This window comes from Telmatherina bonti (genome assembly GCF_933228915.1).
Source record: "Telmatherina bonti genome assembly, chromosome: 15".
In the NCBI taxonomy this organism is placed as follows: domain Eukaryota; kingdom Metazoa; phylum Chordata; class Actinopteri; order Atheriniformes; family Telmatherinidae; genus Telmatherina; species Telmatherina bonti.
The window spans coordinates 9,336,047-9,355,257 of record NC_136613.1 but is presented as its reverse complement, the minus strand read 5'-3'; the positions used below and the strand labels follow the sequence as shown (position 1 = coordinate 9,355,257).

General features: G+C 42.3%; 1 protein-coding gene across 1 annotated transcript; it reads right to left on the bottom strand.

The window, feature by feature from the left end:
* Positions 1-626: 626 nt before the first annotated feature.
* Positions 627-18,659, bottom strand: trim45 (tripartite motif containing 45; the record flags this gene model as incomplete). The annotated part of the gene is made up of 8 exons (XM_079254337.1): positions 627-781; positions 2,584-2,710; positions 3,434-3,548; positions 4,715-4,844; positions 15,536-15,852; positions 16,510-16,655; positions 16,786-17,074; positions 18,220-18,659. 8 exons carry the CDS (start codon positions 18,657-18,659, stop codon positions 627-629), a joined length of 1,719 nt encoding a protein of 572 aa, XP_079110463.1.
* Positions 18,660-19,211: the final 552 nt, after the last annotated feature.

Below are 19,211 nucleotides of genomic sequence, written 5' to 3'. Positions count from 1 at the left end.
CTGCGTACGAGCGCGCCCCGTTGTGCGACCGACGTGACAAATCTGTTCACGCAACTTTAAATTTCACGTGTTGTTTATCAGCTTGGATTGTATAAACGTTCAGGCGACGTGAAAATCAGATTAAGTGTCATCAACCTTAGATATAAAAGAAAGGTTTCTTTTCCAGTGTGTACCATTCTGTAGTTACATTATTACCTAAACAAGACGCTTGTTGGGAGGATTTCCTCTGAATCTAAACAGTAAATGTAAAAAATAAATAGATATTCCATCTTACTGTTTTCAACTTAGCTGTAGCACCTGATAGATTAACAGCAGTGTGATGAGTTGGTAACACCAAGGCTTTTACCGCATGTGATTTATGCTTTCCCCCCTTTCGAAGCGGTAAGCTGGACTGCTAGAAGACCAGCAGCTACCAGCATGTTTGGCAGAAGTAAACACCACACAGCGACTTTGATGTCCTGCCTCACTCGACGTGTTTAGAGTCTCTTCCCTTGTCTGACCTTTCAGAGTCTGCCCAAGACTCACACTAACAGCCTGAAGCTTACCTCCCCGCTGCCCTAACCTTCTGCTTGCTGCCGTTCTTCGTGGACTTTAATCATCTTGACAGGACTCGTCTCTGCGTCGCATCAGAGCTCGGCGGTTCGCAGGTGGCTGCGAGGGGAAACTGCAGCCAACACGCTCGCAGGCAAACACTCCGACTTCTCCACGGTGCTGCCGCAGCAGGACCAATGAGGCTTTCCGGGATGTCCCTTATGTCCGTGACCGCAGCCTTTAAATCTTCCTGCAGGCAGACAGACAGACAGACAGACGTGTAGGAAAGCAGACAGTGAAAGATGTGGCGAGGCATCAGAAATTCTAGCATTTTTATCAGGGAGTGATGAGAACGGATGAAAGAGAGGAAGCAATTAACTAAAACGACGCTGAATACACTGCTGTGCTGTTCAAACAGCTGGTTTATAAGGAAGTCAAGTGTGTTTGTTTTCAGTGAGTGAATAAAAGAAGTGCAGGAAACCATGGCAACAGCAGCCTATAACAATCGTTTATATGGTTTATTCAGTTTGATGAAATGAAGTCAGACTGATCAGAAGTCCAATCAATGTTTCTTCTTTCCTTATTTGCAGAGAAGAAAAACACAACTGAGTCGTACCAAACACACTGAGACCTACTGCACATGTACCTAAAGAACCATGTTCCCTTCAGGACTGCTGTAATTCCTGCTGTCATAGATTCATCATGGTGTTGGAAACATTCCTCAGGGATTTTTCTCCATGTTGACATGAAGCATCACACGGTTGCTGCACATCCACGATGAGAATCTCCCGTTCCACCCAGGGCTGGATTAAAAGTCCACAGGTCCCTGGGCCCAGAGTGTTCCAGGGCCCCCTTCCCCACCGCAACATTGTAAAGAATTGTAAATGAAACACTGTGAAACAACATTGCTAACATCTCACAGCAAATCGTATCAATAGGAATATACTATTGGTAGTGGTGTAACTATCTGGCTATTATTTACATTTTATTGAATGTGCAAACTGCTGGTGTTTGCCCTAGGTGGGTCCCACATGGGCCCAGAGTGGGCGTGGGCCCGTCAGCCTGTGCCCATAATTTCCATTGGATAATCCGGCCTTGGTTCCACCACATGGAGGACAGTGAACTCATCGTCATGCTGGAGATGATGTGAGCTTTGTGACATGGTGCATCATCCTGCTGGAAGTTTCCTTCGGAAGATGCTACACTGTGCTCATATAGGGATGGACATGGTCAGCAGCAACACTGAGGAAGGCTGTGGTGGTCTAATCATGTTCAGTTAGTACTAAGGGGTCCAAAATCGGCCATTAATACTTGCAGTCCTGCAAATGTTCATAGTGTCCCTGTTGCAACACATCCAGATACCTACCAGACTCAATGAGCAGACTTGTGCAGAGCTTAAGGTCAAATTCTGCACAACTTTACTAGTTAGCCATTGATTTGAATCAGGTGTGTTGCAGCTGGGAAAACTTGCAGGACTGCAGCCCTCGAGGAACGGAGTTGCCCACCCATCCTTCAAAAGAATCAGTCCTTTCAGGAACTTAATTTCCACAGTAACTTTCCTCACAGCTTCCTTCGCAGCTTAACATGAAGGTACTTCTGATCTGTTTCATGACAGAGAGAGTTCCAGGTTGTGTACCGTATGCAGCATTAGCATGAGATAGCTTCATACGTATTACTATGTAAAGTAAAGATTAAACGCTGCAATAGATCAATTTCTCTCTGAAACATAAAACTAGCCTGACAAGTGCACTGTGCTGTTCTAAAACACGCCTGTGTTGGATAATCAGCTTTCATAATCACTTTTTACTTTATTAAAACAGGTTTAGGAGTTTGTATCACATTCTCTTGTTAGTTACAGTTTATTGAACCAGATTAAGTTTCCTTCAGCCTTTCTGTCTCTTTGTTTAGATGCACAGTGTCCATCTACATGCATGTGTTTGTCACACACAGGAGAGGCTGCAGCATGAGCAGAAATTAGATCAAAACATGGTGAAAGCACATTCAGTCAAGCTTTTTTTTTTCCTTTTTCATTTGGTTCAGGTCAGCTCCTACCTGGCATGGTTCCTGGGCAGCCACAGCGAGCCTCTTTGGCTCCTCCGCTGGAGCAGAAGGAGCAGCAGTGAAACTTCCCAGTGTGACGCCTGAACTTCCTCTGAACATTCAGAATGAACGGAGAACCCTGCAGGAAAGCAAGGAGGCAAGCCATGAGCGGCTAGCTAGCTAGCTAGCTGCAGGAACGCAAGGAGACAAGCCATGAGCGGCTAGCTAGCTAGCTAGCTGCAGGAACGCAAGGAGACAAGCCATGAGCGGCTAGCTAGTTAGCTAGCTGCAGGAACGCAAGGAGACAAGCCATGAGCGGCTAGCTAGTTAGCTAGCTGCAGGAACGCAAGGAGACAAGCCATGAGCGGCTAGCTAGCTAGCTAGCTGCAGGAACGCAAGGAGACAAGCCATGAGCGGCTAGCTAGCTAGCTAGCTGCAGGAACGCAAGGAGACAAGCCATGAGCGGCTAGCTAGCTAGCTAGCTGCAGGAACGCAAGGAGACAAGCCATGAGTGGCTAGCTAGCTAGCTAGCTGCAGGAACGCAAGGAGACAAGCCATGAGTGGCTAGCTAGCTAGCTAGCTGCAGGAACGCAAGGAGACAAGCCATGAGCAGCTAGCTAGCTAGCTAGCTGCAGGAACGCAAGGAGACAAGCCATGAGCTGCTAGCTAGCTAGCTGCAGGAACGCAAGGAGACAAGCCATGAGCTGCTAGCTAGCTAGCTAGCTGCAGGAATGCAAGGAGACAAGCCATGAGCTGCTGGCTAGCTACTTTCCACCATTGTTGATGAATCAAAGTCAACAAAGATTATACTGGAATTGACCTTAGTTTAAGATACATTTTCCACAGTTGGTTAGTTTTGTACCTTGACATGTTGGGCTTTCACACAAACCCACACGGAGTAGGCTCCTGGCTCATCAGGTGTGAAAGAAACGCTGTAAGTCCCATCACTCTTGTCATCTATTGTCGTCTCCACTTTGCTAAAGCAAACAACATAAACTTGTAAACAGATAAAAACGTACATATTCCTAAAAAAATGACTTAATCATAATCAATTTAGCTGCACAAAAATACCCAAACTAACTTTTTAATATGATTTTCTCATTTTTAAGGAGTAGTTATGTGACTTCTGTCACCATTTGCATCTTGTTCAGCATCTGGTTGTTAAGAGCTACTATCACCAACATGTGGCGTCAATTTCAGAACCAGAATCAGAACCAGAAGTACTTTATTAATCTCAGCCTGGGAAAGTTCAGTGTTAGACATGAAGAGCAAAGAGTGGACCTCATGTTGAAGATGACAGCTGAGCATGTTGCCCATCGGTTTAGTTGAAGGTGAAAGTTGGATATAACTGACTGTGTACACACGGTGCTGAAGCCGGTTCAGGGGCGAAAGTGGAGACGGTTTGATGATAAAAACAGTAACACTCCAAAGCTAAAACAAGACGTGAGCAGACAAAGGCTCACTGTGTGTTGCAGGAACATCGGACATATGCTGTTCTCCATGTCTGCTTGCTCCCACTGTTGACGCTACAGCAGCACGATATTCTGTTGTAACAGCAGTCTGGTGCAAAAGCCGTAAACAAGCCGGGATTGTCTAGAGATGCGTCACAACAAGGCTGGTCACCGACAAGGTGAAGGTCGGGTTTGGTGCATGTTCGTCCCATTGATGTCCTAACCGCACACCGTTCCGACGGAACACAGACAGAGGCTTCAAACCAATCCATCACCCGGTTTCAGACATGATCAGTTTCATGGAGGCTAATCCGCGGTTTTGCGTGGACGAAAGGGTGGATTGCTAAAATACTACTGAGGTTTTACTGCAATTCGGCGCCCAAGTTGAGCCTGATTTGAGAATAAAAGCACAACACACAGGTATGAGGTGCACTGGTGACCTGGCATGATGTAAACACGCCATATGTCGCCGTGAACGCTGCGGTTTGCAGCTAACGGTCTCTTTACAGACAGGAAAAGCCTTGCCGAGGTTCGTCAGTCCTTTTCCTTTACCAAAGCACAAAACTTCCCCGACAAAACAGCGCAAATGACGCAGCGGCGTCAGTGTCTCGCTGCAGGAAGCTGGTGATTGTTTTTATGATTGACCGCTTCAGACACGCTGCAGACGAAGCAGGCCGGGCCCGTGCACTCACCAGCTTTTCTTCTCCTTGTGGACGATGCTGACGAGGACGTGCTCTCCCCCTCGAGCCATCTGCTCCCCGCTAGAGTCTCTGCACACCAGGGTGAAGTGGCCCGGCTGGCCCTCGCGGCCCTGATGAAGACCTGGGAGTGTGAAGAGGCAGGAGGTTAGAGGTCAGATGGCTGCCCTTCCTGGCAGGCGACTGATCTGACGCAGCAACAAGGTCGAGTTCTGATGATAGAGAAGCCGTTTCTTTAAGCTGAGGCTCATTTTGTGTTCACAGTCATTACAATACAGCGAGTAGAAAGTACTACCAAGGACTGACCACTTCCCAACACACAGCTGAGGCGTGCAGCACCTGCCTGTAATACATGCAGGCCCGTCACGATAGCAAATTTTGCCATGTGATTAACTGTCTCAGAAATTATTGCGATAAATGATAATATCGCTAAATACATGGACAAAAGAGGAGAAATGATGAATGGAGCAACTCCATCTGGTGGCTGCTTGACTGTCTGCAAAATGCTCCAAAATGGATTTATTTCTTTTTTTGTTTTAAATTGTTTTTTTAATTTAACCTGTCCTGTCCACCATCCTGACAGCAGAATGATGGTCCGGCCGCCGTGCTGTGCTGAACACATTTACTCTTCCAAGAGGAGCCCATGGATACGAAGCTCCCCTTGGTTCTGAAGCTTTATTCTTTCTTTTATTATATATTTCATAAGTCTGTTATTTCAGCTTATAACTGTTGGACCAGAGGAAAAGAGACAAAAGAGGGAAATAATGAGAGAAAAGATAGAAGAAAAGAGACACATGATGGAGAAAGAGAATAAAAGAACAGGAAGAAAGAAAGACTGAGCAAAAAGTAGAAAACAAGCCACAGCAACTTTCACGCCTTCTCTACAGATTAAACAACTTTTACATCTTTAGAGAATCAAGTATTCAAAGTTTCAAAGAGCACAATAGACATCCTAAGAGTAAAAACCATGAGTGCCTACAAACAGAGCAGCGACCGGGGTGTGTACAGGGGTACAAATGGATAAATATGGAAAGGAAAAAGTCAGATCTCCACATCCAACTGATGTGGAGATGGTAGTAAGGGGACAAGCGGGCAAACTGTGAGTAAAAAGTAGGAAGTTTACAAGAGAAACTCAGGAAATTTGAAAGAAAACTAGAAGAAAGAAACTTTTGTTTGGCTGCCTGTGTTTTGTGGTGAAAGCAGCTCATGTGCGGCAGCCACAACCCACACGTGTGCAAACTTGCATCACACATCGAATCTGCAACAAACAGCAACTACTTTTATTTTATTTTTTTCCAACACTTTGGGTTTAATTTGCAGGACGATAGATAACTGTTTTTTGTTAGAAATTAAAATTCATTTGCACACAATTTCTCATGTTTATAGGAGGTTTAACTGTTAGGTTTCCTGAGGTACCTCCAGCTGCTCCAGCCATTTGGCTGAAGAGGGAGCAGTGGTCGAAGGTTGGAGCAGGTCTGCATGCTGAGACCAGAAAACTGCTTCATTCGGCTCAATATTAGGGAATTATGGGGTTTGTTTGGATCAGTTTTAGTTACATTTTTACACCACTGTGTTTGATCAGCCACTATTTAAATTCCCTGTTGTCTCATGTGTTACATCAGTTTGCAGTAGTTTTGTTTTGAAAGCAAATATTTTGAGCAGAATTAAGTTACTCTGACTGCATTTATAGGCACATTTTGTTTGTGACTTTTTATATATGCATTTGATTATTTTTTGGTTAAATTAATAAAAAAAAATAAAAAAAAAACAACACCACACTGCTCGGTCCATCACACTGGCCTACAGTTTTCCTCGAAAGGTAACAAAATCTGGAAAATAGAAAACGTCTAAATCAGTTTTCTGGTTTTAACAAGATGGAGCTGCTTCTCACTGAAGATAAAACCAAAGACAGGAAGGCCCAGAAACAACAGAGCATGTAGGCTACTGCATGTCCATCTGAATCCCAGCTGGTTTGATGCTGCGAGACGGGACCATTATCATCAACATGAGCGAGAGCGACAACTACCTGCCAATTTAAGAACATCATTTATTTCTTTTGAGACAGAAAAGTGGGACAGATTACTCCAAGTCTGCTAACATCTGAGTTTTCCAGATGCATTCCCAGAAGATCTGCATCAACAGGACAATTAGAGAGGACAGACATGGCAACAACGTGACCTTTGTAATCCGTGTTGCACAACTTCCTTTTTAATCACATACGAAGCAGAAAACTTAAGGCTGGAAACATCCACCGTCTGACCTCTTCAGAGGCTCAATGAAGCTGCTCTTTCTTCCAAAGACAAGCACATTATCGTTAGCAGGAGAATCACACACCAGCTGCTCACACAGCAGTTTATGGGGACCACCAAGTGTGTGGCCACACACCAACTCATGCTGGTGACTTGGATCAGGAGGTAAAGGACTCTGTCACAAGGAAAACACCTTTTTACCAGCAAGGTCGAAGCCGAAAATGAGAATGATCCCTTCTTACTGAAACGTTAGAATCCAATCCCAGCGACGCAAATCCTGCAACCAAGCTGAACTTCAAATACGCCGCATGAAGGGTCGCTCCGAGGAGGGATATTTTACCGTCATGTATTAAAGCATCACCACCAAGAAATGTTTCAGCCAGACTCCTTGCAACAAAATCGACTGATATGCACACAAATCCTGCAAAATGTGAACGTGCAGCGAGATTTTAACCATCATCTGCTTGTCGTTTTACATAATGCAGCTAAATCTGATCATTGTACGATTTCTAGAGTAATCAGATTACTCAAGTTATCATGAGCCTGTTGACATGATCATACATGCAATATGTGAGAATTCTGACCATTTCAATAATTACATCAGAAGCTTTATGTGCTAAATATCATAAAATCCTGAATCATAAAAATAAAAAAAAAATAAAAAAAAATTATGTTCTGTTATTTATCTGATTCTCTTCAGAGTAAGTAAAGTGTATGCAGTGAGATAAGAAAAAATACTGCCTTTTACTGAACATGGTGATGTCTGTGGTTTTAGCGTTAGCTGTGCTAATCTGGGAGCTAATAGGTCTGGAAATCAGGCCACATGCTGCTGCTGTTGGGTGTTTATACTCCAAGCAGAGAAAAGCATGACATACAGCTATCATATGGAAAACATCTGCCTTTCGTCTTGGTCTGACAGGATACTGTCAACTAATGTTGAGCTAATGTTAAAGGCACAAAGAGTATCATGGCGGAATCTGCGCGTGTTAACCTAATTTCTCATAATCCCATCAGTGTCATCACTGGATAAAGTTATCATAACACGCCATCGGTATAACTCTAGAAAACGGATCATTTGGAAGGCATGTAAACAGGCTCAATGATAAACTGTTTAAAGATAAATGGTGACTGTCACCAGGCTATTTTAAAAGCTAAGCAGGGCCACAGCTTCAGCACCAGAGTGAGAAAAACATGAGCCAGATGATGATAATCTGCAAAGATTGCAGCTTTTTCCACAGTTTTCCATCTCTGTTCACTTGTTTCACTACACTCTAGCTGCCCTTCGTGGTCCTCTTTTTAGATAAATACAAACAAATCAAACGAAATCTTTCTAAAGGTTACATATAAGCAACTGGTGTCACTGTGCAGAGCAACGGAGAGGACATACAGCTAATAAACTCCAACACAAAACCTCCGTTACATCAGACAAACACATCCTCACAAGGACAAATCATCCATACTGCCAGACAAGTTTCTTTCACACAGGTGCAGACGCAACGGCACACGTCAGGGTGTAAAGAAACACACCAGAGAGATGAAACATGAGGCTGTGTGAAGGACAGAAGGATCTAACAGGCTGCACTGCATGAAGAGAGGCACTTCATCATTTAGACGCGACACAAAATGGACACACTTGGACATTAGTCATGTGCCTCCGAGGACTTCACAGCATCCCAAGCAGAAAACAACCTCCCCAAACACACACACACACACACAGTGAGCGTACACGTGATACACTTTCATTGTGAACATATGCCGCCAGTTTCAGCGACTCCTCCAGCTGCAGACCAGTTTCCCGAAACCAGCTCGGCTCGCTCAGGATACTGGCGCGTGTGCCGGTGTGGCGTTGTTGTCTTGTCAGAGCAAACATCATTTGTGTTCATTTCAATGATTAATGTTGCTTTGCACTTCCCTGTCAGACTCCATTAGCTGCTCAGTAACAAATGATCCCACTCTGCGTTTTCATCTGTTGTTATTCAGCGTTTTCCAGCTGCTGCAGCAAAATGTTTGGATGCTGCCGTCGCTAATGAAACCACATCGACATGCTGCTTCACAGATGATGAATAGGAGGATGAGCCCACTGTGAATATCTAACAACCCCAATGTGTACCTGGACTCCTGCTAACAGTTTGTTGGTATATGTTTACATTATGCAAGCTAAAAAAAACAACAACTAAACATCTAATCCTGATCTCTGAACCTGAACATTAAGACCACCACTCATTTCATTGTATATGACTTCTAAGGATCCAGACTTTATTGGAATCTTTTAAAGTGCTCAGAAATAATAATTCTCCCACCTTAACAGATGAAACAGTGTTTTTACTCATGATAGTCAACTTAGCAAAGAACCAGTTATAAATAAGCTCTTTTAGCACTTTGCTAGTCAGAAGCATCACTTATTAAATGGTAAAAGATAACAGTCTGACAGAAAGAAAACATTATTTCAGCACCAGCAAGGTGAATCCTGAGGAGCTATTAGCTGTAAACTTGGCACATCTCAGCAGGAGAGTGTCTTTATATCTGAGGAAAGTGAACGAGTAGAGAGCAACAGAAGAAGTGTGAGACTTGAAGAAGAAAAAGAAGAACTGTCTGCAGCAGATAAACAGGATCTGAAAGGGATTTCTTTTGGAAATGGTTGATACAGATTCAGCAAAGGCCTGACGCAGAATCCTTCATGGAGGCTGGGAGAGGTCTCAGTGGAAGGGTGGGTGTGAAGACGCAGTTGTTATGGAGGAAAAACGGGGTTAAACTGAGGTATGTTAAATAAAAAGAGCTGGACTGCAAACGCCTGCTAACAGGTTTTATGGAGTTATGAGTCCTCCCCAGAGTCCAAACATTAACGCTATTGGAGCAGGGTGGGATCAGGTTGACAGAATGGGAAAAAAAAAAGGGCAGCTGACATCCAGAGAAAAGCCTTGAAAAGTCCTTAAAAAGCCTGGAAAGTATTCCTAAAGAGTACTTCCTGAAGAAATAACTGTTTAATGGCTAAAAAAAAACACGATCATGCCTTCTGACGGTGGCCAGCATCCTTCATCCGAGTATTTTTATGTATAACCGGCCTCAGAAAATGGAGCGGCGCCGCCAGAAGAAGCATTACCCGTAAGAGCTCATGTGTTCATCGCGAGGGGAAAAAGCAGAAGAAGCCGCAGCATATTTAACAGCTGCACAGACCACCGAGGTCTACTGCTTGTTTATGCCCCTTCCAGAGAACGTACATCATCGTGATCTACTCCTGCTGTTGGAGCAGCTGAACTCTACACTGCCCTCTAGTGGATGTACGCTCCATAAACCATGGCTAGATGACAGACGCATGGGAGCATGTAGCGATGTTTGGCATACTAAAATGAGTGAGTGGAGCATCATTGAGCCTTCAGAGGGTTTTAGAAAAATATGTCCACATGCACACTGAAGCATTTTTGTTTTATAAAAGCTTCCCTGTGAGGTATTTTCTCTGTCTCCTCTCTTTACTCTGCTTTGTTCTTTTTCCTGTTCTCTTTCTATCCTTTTTATTCCTCTCTAGTCAGGCTCAGTACTATACAAGCTCTGTAATAAATGCTTATTAAAAATAAACAGAAAAATAAAGAAAGAATCCAGAATATCAGGGGAATCATTATATCAATAAAGCTTGCATTGCTCAGCAGAACACAGCATCCAGACCATCATTCTTCTCACTCAATGCTGGACAAGAAAAAAAAAAAAAAAAAAAAGCTTCCCTGAAGGTAGAAACACAAAATGCTGTAGTATCTCTGTCAGGCCTGTGGGTGGCGCTGTAAAGTAGCAAATGAAATACAGAAACAGACAAAAAGAGGCCGACACATAAGCTCATCTAAAGTAAAAAACAAATAAACAAAAAACACTTGAGAATTAAGCTAAAAGGGAACATTTGTGTAGACTCATAATGAGCAGTTTTGGCTGGAAAAGTAGCTTCTGCTGCATTAATACAACACTGATCTGCCAGTTGTAGCTGTTTGCACATGCAGGGTAAAGGTGCAAACAGGATATGGAAAGATGCATTTGGATGTAAATACTGAAACAAAACATAGCGTTTTAAACAGTGGCGTTTTAAATTTATTTTACTTTTAGCCCTAGTTTAAAAAAAAGAAAAGCATTTTCAGGCTCCCATTAAATAACAGTTTCTTGTGGACAAAACATCTAAACAGATAAAAACTTAACTCATCTCCATGTGTATAAGGCCTGAATGATGACTGTTTTTGCCTCATGAGGTGTTATGTGTGCACCTCCAAATCAATCCTCACCTGGAAAAAACATCTCAATTCTGGAGGACTTGAGCCTCCCCAGAGAGGTTGATGAATAAATAAATAACTGAATAAATGGTTTTAACACTTCTAAGACCTAAACTCACAAACTGACGTCAGAACTTTTCCCCCTGCATCACAGCCACCAACACTGCTTATCTGCTCCAACGCTTCACTAGAAATGTGGACCACCGGCTTTGCTACTGCTACCCATGCTCCAACAAAGTCACTTTTAAGTGCTTTTATGCGTGTGTTGGTGTGTGAACTCACTAAACTGAGTTGGCAACAGCTGACACCATTAAAGTTGCAGCTGTTGAAGGTCGCAGCTCACCTGTGCTGCAAAGCCTTGCAGTGGCTCCGACACTTTAAAGCCTCTTTATCGCACGGCCAGGCGATAATCATCAGCGAGCCTCTGTGATTTCTACACAGAAATCCGGCCTTTATCTGCCCCTTTAATGACAATGTCACACTGCTGATGGCAGTCAGCCTGCGAGGGACAAACAACTTAATGCTAGGAGACTAAATAAGAGCTTCTATCTAATAGAAGTTAGCTGGATACATGGAAACGTCACTGCAGGACAAAGAGCTGTTTAAGCCAAACACAATGAACACAGTGTCATACAAGCGGCAGTAAGCTGCACAACCAAGGCCTGACACGACACAAGACACGCTGACCTTTAAGCAAACATTGGCACAAAACTTTGTCTCCGATACCAACATAACTCGGCAAAGATGTCTGTGTTTGCTTTGGTTTTTCCTGTGAATAATTGCTCCGAGTATTCCATGTAATCCTAGACTGGGACACACGAAAGCTGCTACAAATATCCAGCAGCAGCTGCTGGTGTGTTGGCAGGATGTGAGCAGCAGCAGACTGGCTTCTGGCGCCTTTGTGCCACTTATTGGTCAAACTTCCAATCACTCAGGATAAATCAGGCTTGCAGAGAATGAAACAGTCTGTTATCACTTGTTAGCGTGCGTGCTCTGACCTGTTCTGTTTTGTGTGTAAACATCAACACAATGTGTTGCCTGCAGGTCTGTTTAGTTACCTCAACATTCCTTCAGCTCAAGCAAGAATTTCAGCCTTTGAGCCATAAGCGCGGAGGAAACAGCCGTCTGCACTTGGTACTAAACTGCGTTCATGTGTAAAAAACATCCAACGAGGAGAAAACTGGAGCTGCTTTATTGACGACACATGCCCCACATGAACGGTGGCTCACAAAGGCCTCGGCTCCCGTTGGCAATTTTTCTACAATTTAAAGTGGGAAGAGTTGTTTAATCTAATGAGTACTACAAGATAGATAGATTAGATTAGATAAATAAGATAGATTAGAAAGATAAATAAGATATAAAGATTAGATTACATAAATAAAATAGATAGATTAGATTAGATAAATAAAATATATAGATTAGATTAGATAAATAATATAGATAGATTAGATTAGATAAATAAAATATATAGATTAGATTAGATAAATAAAATATATAGATTAGATTAGATAAATAATATAGATAGATTAGATTAGATAAATAAGATAGATAGATTAGATTAGATAAATAAAATATATAGATTAGATTAGATAAATAATATAGATAGATTAGATTAGATAAATAAAATATATAGATTAGATTAGATAAATAAGATAGATAGATTAGATTAGATAAATAAAATATATAGATTAGATTAGATAAATAAAATATATAGATTAGATTAGATAAATAAAATATATAGATTAGATAAATAAGATATATAGATTAGATTAGATAAATAAAATAGATTAGAAAGATAAATAAAATATAAAGATTAGATTACATAAATAAAATAGATTAGAAAGATAAATAAAATAGATAGATTAGATTAGATAAATAATATAGATAGATTAGATTAGATAAAATATATAGATTTGATTAGATAAATAAAATATATAGATTAGATAAATAAGATATATAGATTAGATTAGATAAATAAAATAGATTAGATAGATAAATAAAATAGATTAGATTAGATAAATAAAATAGATAGATTAGAAAGATAAATAAAATAGATTAGATTAGATAAATAAGATAGATAGATTAGATAAATAAGATTGATAAATAGAAAGATAAGTAAGACAGACAGACATACAGACAGACAGACAGATAGACAGATAGACAGATAGATAGATAGTCTGACAAGAAACAAACTAATAAAAACTAAGAACAAATAAACAGATCCGTAGAATCTCCAGCCAAGATAAGAAAGACTCTGTCTGAAGATACTTCATGGTCCAACATTGTTGTTTCTTAATTCCAGGAGTCGTATACGCGAACATGTTCTACTAATTAAGCAGACTGATATAAGACCAAGCCAAGAGCTCATAGCCACCGCATTCTCACACGCAGACAGAGCAGCAGGTTGGCAGCCCTCCTGCAGCGGTGGGGCCATGTTACTATACAGATGTACATGCCTACCATACTGAAATTGAACAGAAATAAAACTAAACACTTCAGTAAAAATTCTACTCCTTCATGTGTTTATCATGATTGGATTTCTCCATTTTTTGTCAACTTCCACATAATTTGGCTTTTCGTCCTCTTTACCAGCTTGTTTTGCTTCTGTATTTATGCAGATGGATGGCAAGAAAGTATGTTACAAGTAATGATGGCAGGAATGAAAAGTTTGGGAGATTGAAACCTTTGGCATATTTTTTCCAGATAAAAGAATTGATCTTTTGGAACGTTTGGAAAATGGTACCACAGTGACATCTGGTGATCAATAAATGTTACTTCAAGAGTGTCTGGTCGTTTCATCTGCCGTCGTGTTGGTTTATAGTAGGGCTGCTCAATAATGACAAAAATTCTAATCATGATTATTTTGACTGAAATTGAGATCTCAATTATTTGGCACAATTATCCAGTATTTTTAAACAACACTGCACGTCGTGGTGTTCTCAACTCCGTGTCGTGCATTATAACCATCTAATGCACGGTTCCGAGTTGTTTAATCCGCTTTTACTGCTTATATAGGAACTATTTTATGTTGGTTGATGTACATTTCATGCCAAACAACCGCTGTCAGGCTGCAGCGCGTTTCTCTCATTCACCTGTTAAAAGACAGCTGATCTGAACCAGCTGATCAACGTGTTGTTATGGTAACGCCCCGTAACGGAGGGATATTACAGTGTTTAACTCGCCAAACTATGTATAGGAAAATAATGCGGCCAGATGTCACTGACAATGGTATAAACTATGTTTAGGTGAACTTCCACAACCTACTGCAGTTATTCTACATTGACCTGCAGCCGGAGCCGACTGAGACTGGCCGCCTGGGAGTGCTTTAGGACAGGAGAGGCTCCCGCTTCTCCTTCCTTACAGTAACTGCTGAACAATATGTGCCTTCAAGTCAGTCGCCAAAACACCAGAAAAGTCTCCAATAACTCCAGTAAAAGTTGCTAGATTTGTCGCTTTTAACAAAAAAAAGTCACCAGATTTAGCGAGAAAGTTGCCAAGTTGGCAACAGAGTCTGAATGAAAGAGTTGGAGAGCCTTGTTCTGGAGTTACAAAGTGGCAACCTCCAGCGGTTAAAAGTGAAGCCTATGAAGAAATGCATAAAACTGCAGTTCCTCCTTCATCCACTCCAAAACAGAGCGAATCCACATAGACTTCCATGTTAAAAAGACCAACTTCACAGCAGAAATAAACATGTTTACAGCCTGGTTCAAAAATCCATTTTTGGTTTAATAGGTCAGGTTTACCTTCATGACAACTGTGGGGGGAGTGAATTTTTTTTTCTAACTTGCCAATTTAAAAGTAATTTAATCTTGGAGTTCGGCATATTTAGGGGCGTGTCCTTTTGATTGACAGGTACCAATCTCCCGCTTCAAGTCAGAAGAACGTAGAACAACCACGGTTTTTAGCCAGTTAGCATCGTGACTTAGCTTTAGCCCGCTTACCTCCGTTAGCTGGTTAGCTCCTTTTAGCTACAGGCAAGTCGGAGATTGCTCGATGTCAATCATCCACCATGACGCTCCCAGCCCCCCCCTCTCAGCTCCACCTCTTTGCCCATATTTGTATTTTCTGGGCAAGATGACACACATGCCTCTGCCAAGATGGCGATGGTAGGAACCACCCAGCGAGCTTCAATTCAGCTCTTCAGAAACCTACGGGTGACGTCACGGAGACTCCGTCCATCTTTTTATAAACAGTCTATGGTAGTTACACATGTTGTCATAAATGCATTTATTTCAGTTCAGGAAACATAAATGGGAGCCCCATAGCGAGTGAACGTAGCGCAAAAACAAGACCAGAATACTTTCCCACTTTATGTTTACCTTCACCTTCGATGGTGCACCTGCTGATGTCCACCACCTTAGAGTTAACCGCTCCGACCACAGGGTAGCCCTCCACCTCTCCTGCAGGTTCCTTTGGCATAAAGCAAATACTGCTGCCATCGTCAGGGGCAACTGTTGCCGGGTGGGGGTTGTAACCGCTCTTTGCCAGGCTGGTGAGTCTCTTCAGGGTCACTCCTTTGGCGCTGAGGATTTCAGCCTCGGACCCACAGCTGAGCAGACGCTCTGCGAACTCCACGCCGCCTCGGACGTCCAGCAGGGCCTGGTGCAGCTGCGCCCTCTGCAGGTGGAGGTGGTTCCTGGACAAGCAAAAGGCGGGTTTTTTCAAGTCAACTGTGCTTCCTAAACTGCTTGCGACTCTATCATGTGGCTTTAAGCTTTAAAACATACAGAAGCAAGCAAAAGCATACAGAAATATGTTTATTTATTTAAAGGGATGTTTTCATCTGGAAAGGGGGTGTTTATGGGGGTGGAGGTTCCCTACTTTCAGGTGTACCACTTTCATCCACCTGACATTTCGTAATTGCAGCCATGTTTACTTCTGCACACATAAAGCCCAAAATGTCCTTTTTATATCCAAATCGCAGTCAAGCAGAAGCTCATTAAGTTTCTGCAGAAGTTCGTTCTTCTCTGTGAAGTTTTCTCACTATCCTGCCTCCAAGCCAGGAAACAGAATAAAAGTCTACGGTTTAATTCCTCCTCCGTACAGCAGCAGCTGCACCCGAGTACACAACTCGATGAAAAGTTAAAATTATTAAATACTCTGTAGAAATTGTGAACAGAAACTGAGATTTAAGTCCTAAAAAACAGATTGCTGGCTCTCCCAACAGGGCAGATTAATCGCAGTAATGTTGCTCCACATTCTCTATTGTTAGTTGGGTTGCTATGACAACCCGACTAACAGCAGAGCTGTAGATGTGATGTGTTGTGAACGCAGCAGGAACACCTCCTGGTACCTGCGTTGCACCCGAAGCTCCTCCAGGCGACGGAGCAGAGAAAGGCAGTGGGCCTCCACAGCGCTCGCATAGCCTCTTGCAAACGCCCTGATCTCATTGGCTGTTGCGTCCACTTGTACCTTCAGATTCTCCTGAGAGGTTTCCACCTGCAGGGGAGGAGGAGTTTATTTTAGTAGAAGTTGTGCCATCCTGTGGAAGGAGAAGTAGAATAAAAACCAAACAACAGAAAGGTTCCAGAAGTTTGTCAAATCATGAGAACAAAGGTGGGTTTCTGACCTTCTGCAGCGACTCCTCCAGGCGCTCCAAACGAGGTCGCAGGCACACGCTGACCAGCTCCCGGATGCGGTCACCGTGACGATCGATGACATCGCGTGTGGGACAGCAGTGGTGGTCGCGGTGCAACGTTGCAGCGCACTCCAAACAGACAGGGAGGTCGCATGGCTGACAGAAGAGCCTTAGCTCCTGGCCGGGGTGGAGGGAGCAGAGGACGGGACGGCAGAGGCGGCCGCGAGCCTTCAGGTCCTCCAGAGCCTGAACGGAGTGAGACGCTGTTCGCTTCTGCCGCCTGCAAGCAGCACAGAGAACATATTCAACTAGAGGAGTGGAGAGCAGGAGTCACCCTGCTCCCAGCTGTGAAAAAACCCAACTAAACACAAGTTTTAATGGGACACAGCAGAAGTAAAGTTACATCGTCAAGAGGAACGTGTTGCTGCTCGCCACAAAGCACATGCAGCATCTGGATACAGGAAGTGGTATCAAGTATTTTTTTAAGCACACATGAAAAAAACAGTCTCAGTCCTTCTTGCAGCTCAGACTTTCCTCCCCATCTTCCCTTCCTTACACATGACTTCTAGACGGACACGTTAAACACCTCTGATGAACCTCCAGTGAACAGTAGTATCAACAGCACTATGCCTTGTTCAACATGCACTGTTATTTGGAGTTCACATGTTGCAGTTTAGTGGCTGCAGTTATTATTTCTTTCCCCTCCAACTATATCTTTATTGTTCTATTGCAATATTGATTGTTTATGTAACATTTTATTTGCCCTGATCAGAAAAAAAATACACTTTATTAGCTACTAAACAATAATTAAACTAACTTTACACATATAGTTGTGTTTCATCCTTAAAGGTAGAGTATGTAAGATTTTCAATATTTTCAAAATAAATTAACTAAAAAAATAACTACAATCATAATTACATAGTTTAAAAAAAAAAAAAAAAAAAAAAAAAAAAAAAGTAGGTTCCAGTCTGTCCATATTTGATGTGTTATTAAATTACAAGTTTAATTAATGACAAAGACCCTTCTTAAATGTTTTCCTACCAGTAAAAACAAAACAAAAAAAAACAAAAAAACAAGTGCTTTTTGTCATTTGTCATTAATTAAACTTGTAATTTAATAACACGTCAAATATGGAGAGACTGGAACATGTTCAGAAAACTATCTAATTATGATTGTGATTATTTTATTACTTAATTTATTTTGAAAATCTTACATACTCCACCTTTAAAGCTGCAGTGTTTGGCTCATTTTCGTTTTGGTCTTTGGAGGCAAAAAGTTTGGGCACTCCTGCTCTAAGTGTTGCGTGTTGGAAACGTGCAACTTTAATTATAAGAGCAGCTGAAACAACTGAATAAAAGAAGAAGACATATAACGTACTGATAACAACAGATAATTTAAGTTGTTTACATTAGGATGAGTAGCTACCTGTGTGCTTGGCTGCAGAACTCGCACAGGTTGACGCAGCACACCTCACAGCGGCTTTCAGCGTCTCCCTCGCCGCACAGGTCGCATCCCAGCGGGCCGTCTCTGACCAGGGTCTCCAGGAAGACTTCGTCAAGCGCCAGGTGGTCGGTGCTCAGCCCGGCCGGCCCGGACTGAGGGATGTCCACTTCAGAGTCGCAGTCAGGGCAAAGCACCGTGACGGAGACCTCGCCGCTCCTCAGGCGCGGAGAACCGGAGAACGGCTCCAGCTGAGCGATGCAGTCCGAGCAGAAAGTGTGCAAGCAGGGGAGGATTTTAGGGTCACGGTACAAGTGTTTACACGCGTGACAAACCGCTTTTGGATTCACGGACACGACGCTTTTCTCTAGTTTTGAGTTAACTTCTGGTTTCTTTGCTGTTTCTTTCTCCTCAGACTGCGACATTTTTTGCTTTTTGGTGACTAATTATGTAAAAAAAAAAAAAAAAAACAAAGCAGTTAAACCCACCGTGAAACCTGACGAGCTCCACAAAGTTTTCAAAGCTTTACAAACTTGTTTGTAATCTTTCCTTTGCATACTTTTACTAAAGGATCGATTGTCCAAACGCTGACAGTGGAAAAACATGAATAACTTCTTTCTTTTTTTAAGCTACTTTTTCACCTTTCTCATTAAACTTTTCCCGGAGAGTATGCTGCGCTCAAAGCTGCATGGGAAATATGACACCTCACTCACCAACAGACCAATAGGAAGCTTCTTTTTGACTGTCCGGGGTGGTCCAAGACTTTCCGGGAATCTGGTGCCCCCATCTACTGGTAGGACAGGATAAAATGCTAATTATAGAACAGGTAAACCTGCACGTGACCCGCACTTTTACAGATATAAAATTTATTGCAAAGAATCATTTTTACGTGAAGGGCATTAAATGATTGTCAAAACACAATTAACCTTTTTGTGTTGAGTACATTTATGTGTATATACTTGTTTTAAATATTTTAT